The sequence below is a fragment of the Octopus bimaculoides genome, chromosome 2 (assembly GCF_046866305.1).
Source record: "Octopus bimaculoides isolate indiv1 chromosome 2, ASM4686630v1, whole genome shotgun sequence".
Lineage (NCBI taxonomy): Eukaryota > Metazoa > Mollusca > Cephalopoda > Octopoda > Octopodidae > Octopus > Octopus bimaculoides.
The window spans coordinates 117,784,224-117,795,016 of record NC_142929.1 but is presented as its reverse complement, the minus strand read 5'-3'; the positions used below and the strand labels follow the sequence as shown (position 1 = coordinate 117,795,016).

The 10,793-nt window shown below is 37.7% G+C and overlaps 1 protein-coding gene and 1 pseudogene across 1 annotated transcript; both read right to left on the bottom strand.

Moving 5' to 3' along the window:
• Positions 1–250: 250 nt before the first annotated feature.
• On the bottom strand, positions 251–9,236 carry LOC106882426 (small ribosomal subunit protein mS26). The gene is made up of 4 exons (XM_014933099.3): positions 8,191–9,236; positions 4,914–5,036; positions 2,147–2,270; positions 251–492 (listed from the first exon to the last, which is right to left on the bottom strand). Exons 1-4 carry the CDS (start codon positions 8,424–8,426, stop codon positions 331–333), a joined length of 645 nt encoding a protein of 214 aa, XP_014788585.1. The 5' UTR covers positions 8,427–9,236; the 3' UTR covers positions 251–330.
• On the bottom strand, positions 7,479–7,597 carry LOC128247198 (5S ribosomal RNA; annotated as a pseudogene).
• Positions 9,237–10,793: the final 1,557 nt, after the last annotated feature.

Genomic DNA, 10,793 nt, shown 5'->3' with positions numbered 1-10,793 from the left:
TCTATTAACTCATTTATTCTATCAGAAGAATTTTTATTCATTAAGAAAGAAGAAATACACATAAATATATATATATATATAAATAAACGATGATGATGATATATATATATGTATATATATATATCCCTCCATGTTTTGATTAACAGAGGTTGTGGAAACCAACAAATTTGTGCTTTTTTCAAAACTTTTTTTGAAACCAAGATGACTTTCATAGATTCTGAGAGATATTGTTGAAATATTACAAATCCAATTCCAAAAGAACTAAAATTTGCTTTATTATTTACACATACACACAAAAATATCCTCCATTTATGACTAAAATTTAAAGAATTACTCAGATTTGGTATTTTCTGGTTTCTCTTCTAGTAACTTCGGTTCCTCCTCTTTGTAAAGATTTCCTTTTTTGTCAATAGCAAAATTATAATTAACTTTAGAGTCTATGGCAAGTGCAATCTCTTTGTCAAGATCTTGAAGTGAGATAAATGGTTTCTCCTGAAATAAGAAAGAGAATAATAATTATATATTTATCTCTGAGAGTTGAATGATTATGAACATAGGCCACTCAAAAACAATTGGTCAAACTAAAGGGTCTAGTCTAAACCTATCAGAAAGAACTTGAATTCACCATTAACTGGCCAACAGTCGAATACCTTAATCCAGTGGTTCTCAACCAGGGTCTATATGAATTTAGTTGTTAAAGTTTATGTGTAATAAAATGGTTATACTTCTACAATACACAATATATTTTTAATACAATACCTCATAATATCCGATTATAAAAATATAATAGGATTTCTTTTTTAACATAGGGGTCCAGCAGAGCAAAATAGGGGTCCTTAGGTAAGAAATGGTTGAGAACCATTACCTCTATTAATCAACTATTCCCAACTTCCTTTAAGATTCGAAAGAGTTACTTTCCTTGAATTGTGATTTTTGCAATGATTTTCGGTCTGATCGGAAAATAACCAAGGCAGAATTAACATGGCATAGGAAGATTTGTAGTGAAATAAAATGCAAGAACCCAGAAAGAAGAATATAAAATTTGTTGAGAATCTTATGGCACGTGTGCCAGTTGCGTGACACCAGTATCTGTCACGACTACGATTTCACTTGGCTTGATGGATCTCCCTTCTCAAGTATAGCATACTGTCAAAGGTCTCCATCATTTGTCATTGCCTCTGTGAGGCCCGGCACTCGAAAGGTGCTAGTTACGTGACACCGGCATCAGTCACATTGCTTCTGTGAGGTCCAATGCTCGAAAGCTGCTTTTTATGTGCCACCAGCCTGGGTGCCAGTTACATGACACCAACAATGGCCACAACTATGATTTCATTAGGCTTAAAGGGTCTTCTCAAGCACAGCATATCACCAAATATCTCAGTTATTAGTCATTGCCTCCATGAGGCCCAACGTTCGAAGATCATGCTTCACCACCTCGTCCCCTGTCTTCTCGGGTCTCCCCCTTCCACTGGTAGAGATTGGTACTTCACACAGCTGTCTACATCCGTATGCATCACATGACCATACTAATGCAGTCATCTCTCTTGCACACCACACCTTATGTCCAACTTTTCTCTCAAGACATTTACATTCTGTCATGCATGCACACTGACATTGCACATCCAGCAAAGCATGCTAGCTTCATTTCTTTCAAGCCTATACATGTCCTTGGCAGTCATACCCCATGTTTCACTGCCGTGTAGCATGGTTGTTCACACACAGGTATCATACAATCTGCCTTTCACTCTGAGAGTGAGGCCCTTTGTTACCAACAAAAGTAGCTCTCTGAACTTTGCCCAACCTATTTTTATTCTAGCAGCTATGCTCTCGAAGCATCCACTCTCACTACACACACAATCAACATTATGTTTATAGAAATGTAATCTGAATAATCCTAACTATATAGGAAACTTATTAAAATAGTAATTAAATAAGATACATAGTGACAGAAAGGGAATCCAAACTATACAAAAAATAATGACACAAACAAAATTGACTGGTTTTTCTCTAGTGTTTTGTGTTCCAAAGGACAAAGGGCTATTGCCAGTGGTAAAATGAACGTTGAGTGGTGTCTGACAAATTCCTACAAGAAAAACAGGTGTAAATTAATGATGATAAATAGGAAAGAAAAAAAGGGTAACATTACTAATTCAGCTGAGAATTTCTTTTCAGCTTCAATCATCCTGTCAAGCCTATACTGTTGATAGCTCTCGCTCTTCAATTTTTTCCTCTCAGCATCCAATTCTGATAGTCTTGCCATATCAGCTTCTCTGCAATAAAATATGAACGAAATACACACCTTTAGTACGTAACATCTTTAATGTTGAATTCATTACATGTCACATGTTTATAACATAAATTTAACTGTTGGGACATGGAAAGATTAAAAGTTTATGGGTTTTTTTTTCACAAGTATGACTGTGTGATAAAAAGTTTTGTGTTCAGTTCCACTGCATAGCACCTTGGGCAAGTGTTTTCTACTATAGCCCCAGGCTGAACGAAGCCTTGTGAATAGATTTTGTAGAAAGAAACTGAAAGACACCCATCATATATGTATATGTCTATGTGTGTGAGTGTGTTACTGCCTTCTTGATTTCATGTGATAGTTGTAACACGATGAGTGTAGTACCTATTAAAACTGACAAATTTTATTTAATCATGGAATAAATTATACAAACTTTAATATAGAAATATCTAACCATTAAAAGTGAACACACCCACTTGGGTGAAAGAAAACAAATGTATCACTATATATTACTAGATGACATTTGAAGAAATTTTTAACATTAATGCTTGTCTAACAGAAAATAAAGAATGGAGCAGCTAAATACAAAGATATTAACTTGAAATGTTGTTTTTGTAGTATTTTGCATCAGCAGCAGCAGCAGCAGTAGTAGTAATTTAATTCTAAGACAACCATGACTAAGCAGACTTATAATCAAAGACATTCTAGCTGTAATCACCTCATGTACTTCAGATTGCATTTTCCATCTTGCTCCTTCAGTTTTAAGACAGGAAAGTATAATTTGAGAGAGAACTGTGGCTGTCATTTCAAGCAGGTCAAATGACCATTTGGAAGTTCCCTCATAGTAGAGCTACCAGCTTAATGAACTGTTCAACTTAGATACACATCTTATAATGGAGTTGAAGCCACAGCCAATGATAGTAGTGCAGTTGTTTCGCAAGTTATTTAGCTCCTAGTTAATCTTAATCAAGCAAACCTATTTAGAAGGACTAAGTGCTGGAACCTCAAGGTTACATGCTGTGCCATCTAGTGGCAAGCTATTTAGACAGCTACTGTCAGAGGAGGTAACTGCACCTGCAGCCCCCACTTCCCCTAGACTGCAAACGGTCAAACAAAAGGATGGTAGGAGAAATGTACGTGTGCGAGAGAATGGTACAGAAGAATGAAACATGGCAAAACAGTTGTATGAACCAATGCAAGAGTACAAACTTGGAGGAAACGTGTAGAAAAAATGTCTGTTCTTGTAGAGAACAAAATGTGTGATATACAGAATCCGAACTACAGCAGAACAACTGAAAAAATACAATGCAAATGTGTACAAAGAAAGAAACGTTCAGCAAAGAAAGGTGTCCAATCAAACTGAACAAAGTATGATACAAAAATCTTGTTGAAAGACATATGTCGCATAATTAACAGATATATAGTGTTTTCATATTGGAATCCTTTTCCATTTCCTCAAATATTCAGTTGGCTCAGAGCAAACTCCACATTGTACTCACAGGCATTCCTTCTCTCGTACTATCAGTCCACAATATAACAGGAACTCCACCTGACATGACGTATGAACCCTTCAAAACTGAGGTTCTCAGATGCAACTCTCCTTCTGCCGAAAGTAAATTTCACACACTCTTGTGGGATGAGCATCTCGGGGACCAAACCCCGACCGAGTTTTTGTGACGGATCCAGGAATTGACCAATAGTTCATATGAAGGTCAATCATTCGTCAAACAGTTATTTTTCTCAAGGATGCCTTCTAATATCCAATCAATTTTATCACCCATGAGGGCAACATACCGCCTTTGAACAACTTGCCGCCTCCGCAGAGAGGATTCTGGAATTCTCTGGTACCTAGTCATCTGCTGATAATGTTGTCGCAGTCACTTCTTCATCTTCCTCGCGAATTTGCACTTCTTCTTCTGCTCTGGACAACACACAATCCTCCAAAACCTTACATTAGAGTCACCATTTTAGATGGCCGTGGTCTCACATGGTGAAACCATCTAATAACGACTCCGTTCAGAAAGCTGGAATAGAAGATGTCATTCAAAGAAAGAACACAGTACAATGAATATCCACAGAACCAACCTGTAGCTTTTAAAAGCTTTTACTCCAGGTCACAAATATATACAAGTTGAATGAATCACGAAAGATATTTACAAGTGAAAGGCCATGTTCAGCTTCTGTGTATCCTACATCATAGTTGCTCAATGTCTATTAGCTGTTGTGTACCTTATGCAAGAGCTAAGGAGGTCACATCCTCGCATGTTACTGTCATGATGACAAAGAGGAAGGACTAAGTGCTGGAACCTAGTGGCAAGCTATTTAAACAGCTAACGTCAGGGTAGGTAACTAACTTATGATAAAGGCATTCCAACCATGACCATCATATTTTTTTTGTTTTTACTTTTAAGCAGTGGAATTCATTAACCACTGCGTTTTTTGTTTCAGACTTGACTGTAATTCGAGGGAAAACTTAGCTGCTATTTCTAGCAGGTCAAGCAACTATATAGAGATTCATTCATAATACCATATTTTAATTACTCATTTAGTTATTTCACACATTTTATATCAACACTTGTTAGCATGCAAAACAGACATAAAATTATGATGGTGATATAAACAAAACAACATTCACACATAGTAGAAACTCACAAGCCATATTGCTCACCTTTCTTGTGCCACCTGGGCATTCCATTTATCATTTTCTAACAATAATTGTCTAAAATCTTCACTTCTATTCTGGTTGTGTGTTATTTTTGGTCTTTCTCTTATCTCATTTAAGAAATGTGTCCTGAAAAATCAAAAATTCATTCAGTTTAACAATGAATTCTTTAACAGATCATGGCAGGATTTGAAAGTACTTTACTGATATATGAAGGAGAAATACCAGGGTGTGAAACATGCTAACTCTAGTGAGCAGATGAGCTGATTGGGTGTTAAAAAAATTAGCTTAATGTATAAAAGAGACAACTGTATTAGTATGGATGTGATGTGAATGAACAATGTGTACTGGTGGAAACTGCTATGTCCTCTTAGTGTGTGATGGAATAGAGTACTCATGGTAAAAGATGGCACGACAAGAAGTAAAGAAATTATCAAATCTTAGGATGTACTGAACCTCAAAGGCAACACGACAAAACACAGAGATCAAGTAGGGACTTTCTGAACAGGTGTAGCAGACCCATTCAATTCATTCTATTTTAGAAAAACAGATATTAAAACGATGATAAAACACTGGGTTTACATCAAGGATAACTTAAGAGAAAAGCAGAAAATGTGTGACTTGTAGAGCTAAGATATTTATGGAAGTCAGTGCTTAGCTCTGATTCTATGAGGTTAAGTGGATGAAAGACAAGTCCTAAGCTGGATATGATTAAGTGACATTAATCCTCAACAACTAAGAAAACTAAAGTCTGTAGATTTAAGTATACTGAGTGAGGTTTGACTTTGTTAAGTGAGAAACCCTATCTATGACATTTACTTTTACATGCAACAGTTTTGTCAATATTCAAACTGGTACCGTACTTGAGAAGACCAAGTGAGATCATAGTTGGGGCTGATGCCAGTGTCATGTAACTGGCAGCCGTGCCAGTGACACATAAAAAGTACCCACTACATTCTTGGATTGGTTGCTGTTAGGAAGGGCACCCAGCTGTAGAAACTGTGCCAAATTAGATTGGAACCTGGTGCAGCTCCCTGGCTTACCAGTTCTCAGTCAAACCATCCAACCCATGCCAGTATGGAAAATGGACGTTAAATGATGATGATGATGAAATTGCAAAGTGATAAAATAATCTAAAACTAATCATTAAAAAATGGTTCAATCTGTAAGACTAAAACTAATATATGCTATACACAGATGCGCCCACACAAGATTTAATGCACTTGCAAGTCCCTTCTTGGCAGTAAAATAGTACCACATCCTAGGTCTAAAGAGCAAAAGCAATGCTCATGACTTTTTCAGACACTTTAAGTTTTAGATATATATATATATAACTATCTGACTGAGACTAAAAGTTAGTATTCATCATCAAATGTTGCAATTTTGTCAGAGAAGGGAACCTTGAATAGGGATGGATAAGGTGAAAGACATTCGAGTGAAGTCATTGCCAGTGCCACTGGACTGGCTCCTGTGCAGGTAACACATAAAATACACCATTTTGAGCGTGGCCGTTGCTAGTACCGCCTGACTGGTCTTCATGCCGGTGGCACGTAAAAGCACCCACTACACTCTCGGAGTGGTTGGCGTTAGGAAGGGCATCCAACTGTAGAAACTCTGCCAAATCAGATTGGAGCCTGGGGTAGCCATCTGGTTCACCAGTCCTCAGTCAAATCGTTCAACTCATGCTAGCATGGAGAGCGGACGTTAAACGATGATGAAAAGGTATTTAATGAGAGTAAGACTTTTAATAGTTTGATGAGAACACCAAAGAGAGAAGATACTTTGAAAATGACATATCTTAATGGATATAAATTACTAAATACAGGGATAGACAGAAATTGGGAAAATATTGTTACATTGATTTTTGTCTGAGATAACAATATCATTTCAGACAAAATAATTGTTTGGGATAATTACAAAGAGATATTTTCCATAATATTAAATCACATTTTGCAAACAATAGCATTTCCAACGACCAGCCATTGAGGCTGTAGAAGGCACTTACCCAAGGTGTCATACAGTATGATCAGACCTGGAATTACATGATTAAGGAATGAACTTCTAGATAACACAGCTCTTTTTAAATAGGTAAAAATATGACTAAGAGCTCAGATACAAGCAAGCCTAAATATATTTATTTCATAGAAGGTAGGAAGGTAAAGCAGCAAAATTTGATTTGCTTTTCATCCTTCTAGGACTGATAAAGAACCAATCTAGAGTACAATCATTACAACAGGGTGCCTTGTGATATTTATTCCACCTCTTTATGTTCTGAGTGCATATCTTGCCATGGCTTACTTGAGTGATAAAATTAATCTGTCACCTTCCACTCGGTCCTTGAGTACTTTTAACAGATTCCAATCTGCTGCAACTATTTGTGTGAGGTTTCAGTTTGATCAAGACTTCCTCCCATCTCACTAGTTTTTGAAGCCTTGAAAAGGGTCATGGACACTGCCATTCCTCTTCTGCTTTTATCATTAAAAAAACAGGTTATATTTGTTTTTTTTTAGTTTTATTTTATAGTTTCAGCTCAGAGCTGCGGCCATGCTGATGCACCGCCGTTGTGTGGGACACTTACAGCACCTAGGTTTCCCAAATGGTCACCCATCTAAGTACTCATTAGGCTCGACGCTGCTTAACTTCGGTGATCGGACGAGAACCGGTGCTCTCGGCGTGAAATGGCCTCTTTTTATGAACTATTTACATCAATTATTTAGTTGTATTTTTATTTGTTCAACAATTCTTTTAGAATGGAGAAAGTGTTCTGTTACTTCTTTTCAGCTCAAAAACAAAATCAGTCAATATATCTTAAGAATGAGTTGTTTAATGTAATGTAATTATCTTTAATGAAAAATAAAAGGCGACTGATCGATATGAACGGAAAACGAGTCAATTTTAACTCCAAACTGTAAGGGTCAACCCATGATAGAGAGACAGGGCGAAGGTAAAGAATACGCACACCACCCGTTTTCGGTAGTTAGGGTTAGGTTATGCCCAAAAAGGGTGGTATGCGTATTCTTTAACTCCGCCGAGAGATACAAGATTGTTGTTTAGCTCAGGGTCAACAACAATCTTGCAATCTCTCAATATTGTTTTAATACATCAACGGTAAAAGACGCTCTGACCATGACCATCTCATATTTTATTTGATGTATTTACTGTGCTTTCCCTTTTTTCAGACGACAGAATATGATTTGAGGGAAAACTATTTATTGTTCCCAGCAGAACGAGCAACCGTATAGATGTAAAGAATTAAACTAGAAATGAGAAAGAGAGAAATTACCTTAGTGCCCGAAGATATGTGGAATATTCATTATTTAAGAACTTCAGTCTTTTTTGCTCTTCAGGATCCTGTGGTGTTGGCTCACGAACATAAAACTGTTTACTCTTAGCAATTGGTTTATAGCGAGGTTTGACCCATCTGATACTTTGAATCAACGGCCCAACTTGTCCCGTAGGGTGTGTTAGAGAGGTTAGTTCTTGTTTCAAAATTCGCGTTGCACAGATTTGGAATGACATTGTTGTTAATGATAACCTTTAGACGGAAGTCAGTAGTTATACAATAAGACGGTGTCTAAACAAATGATATCCCTTTATAAAATAAATCTCCTCAACGATTTTTCCTCTTTTTTTTAAATATATTTTCAATTTAAATTTTTAAATAGCAGAGTGAAATATACATATTCTAACCATTATTATTTGTTTCATTATAGAAATTTAATATGTATATTTTATTCAAATTTAGAAAGACGGAAGTATGTATTTGAAATATAACTCGTATGTATACGATACATATATAATACAAAACCACATAAAAAATATAAATCGAAAATGGGAGAAAAGGGGGAAAGGGGAACAAGGAAAGAAAAAGAAAGAAAATGGAGGAAAGACTTTCGCCCGTCCCCACCCCCATTTTCTCCCAATTTTTTTTTTCCCCCAAAAAAACCCCCCATTTTCGGATACGGAGGTTCCGAAAAATTGACAAAAATCGGTATTGTGAAATTCCCACCCCCAAATTATTCAATTTTGACTTTTTTCCCCAACCCTAGCTCTAACTCTAACCCTAACCCTTACACTCAAACCCTAACCCTAACCATACTACAAGCTACTTCGGCACTCGTATACACATTATATCTTTTTTTTTTTTTTTAGTTATTGTTGTCCCCTTCTAGGAACGAGAAAAGACGACACCGTTGACTTTCGTGAATGGTTTCCCTGACGATATATCTGTGCGGCTGCAACAACTGCCGGGCAGCGAACTCGTCGCTCAAACCCGCGTACTGAAGCAAAACACCGGCGGGTGCAGTGGTAACGGCAGCTATGGAAGCCCCCGACGTCATGCGACAATCGACGAAGAACGAGGAAAGAAAAACTGCTGTGGAGCAGCAGCGACCGTTTATGGGCCTGTGTTTCAAGTGCCAGGGACCGCACATGGCAAGAGACTACGCGGAGACGAAGCCCGAACCCATTTGCTTCTGATCCAGGCAGACAGGGCATATCGCTCGAAACTGCAGCCAGAGAAAAGACCACGGGGGAATTGCTGCCTCTCAAACTCTCCCCGCGAGCAAGTAGAGGTGCTCCTGTAGTCGCTGCCCATAGATGAAGTCCTGGTTGGAAGACAGGCGTTCAAAGCCCTCGTTGTTAAGGGCTGTACAACGTCTCTCGTGACCCTAAGGGTGACAAAAACGTGGAAGGGAATGAGTAGTTTAGCTCGATTTCGCTTTTCGTTCTTTCATTGTCAATGAAATGAGTGGAAATCGAACCGGTGAGTGTGTTAGATAATAAGGCATTAAGACAATATAACTCTCCCCAGACACAGTATGATTTGCTTCAATGCACGAGTGTAAAGCATACGTTCGATTCATGATGGCAGTTATTTTACTTCATTCGTATGGTAATTTTCATTTTTCCAGGCCTGTCTACAGAATTTAATTGAAAAGTTAGAAAAAAAGAGGAGGGCTATCATACTGTAGGAAGTCGTACTTCCATCCACATTTTGTCAGGTTTATGAGAATATAAAATTAATCGGATATTTGGCAGGCATTTTATTTTATCGACCTCAAAGGTTAAAAGTTAAGGTTGATAGAATTTAGTTTCAAACTATACGCACGCGCGCACGCACACACACACACAAACACACACTGAGTGAGACTGACAGACAGATAGATAGATATATATGTAACGGTTATAAGATGTTAATGTCAGAGGGTCACCAATGTAACGGTAGAGTTATTGGAGGCGGAAGGGTCACCAATTGTAACGGTATCGAAATGTTAGTGTCTGAGATTACCAATTGTAACGATAATCGTTAGTTTGTAGCGATGTGCTGCAGGATGCACAAGATGAACAATTCATGAAGATTTTATAGAAATATTTATTTACCGTTACTTTATATGTTGCCATACCACGACGGGTAGGCCAGTGTAATCGTATAACACAGTTCTTAAAACATGCAAGGCAAAGAAAGTTAATTTTGGCCTGTATAGGTGTGTACACATTCTTGTAGTAGTAAACCGAATAAAAAAGACAGGGTAAGGTTACCGAGTAAAGAGATGAGAGCTACTGATAGTTATAGCGTCGATGAAAGTTGTCTCATAGTTGGCTGGTTGTAAACTTCTTTCTCCCTTTGGTCGTGTTGTGTTTTTTGGTGGCTGACCTGCTTGTGACTATATCTGTAGATGTCCATTCCCTAACTTGTCACGAGTTGCTTCGCTCTGTTGTCGCCAAGTGACCACTGAACTTTTGGCTTGGGGGTCTCCTGTTTTTATAGCTATCTAGAAGGATAGTGAGTGCAAAGGATTTAGCTGGCGGTCTTGTTATCTCTATTCTAGATTTGATGGAGTAGAAGAGGTCAGAAAGGGTCAAGTGGTTTCGGCCTAGCTAAAG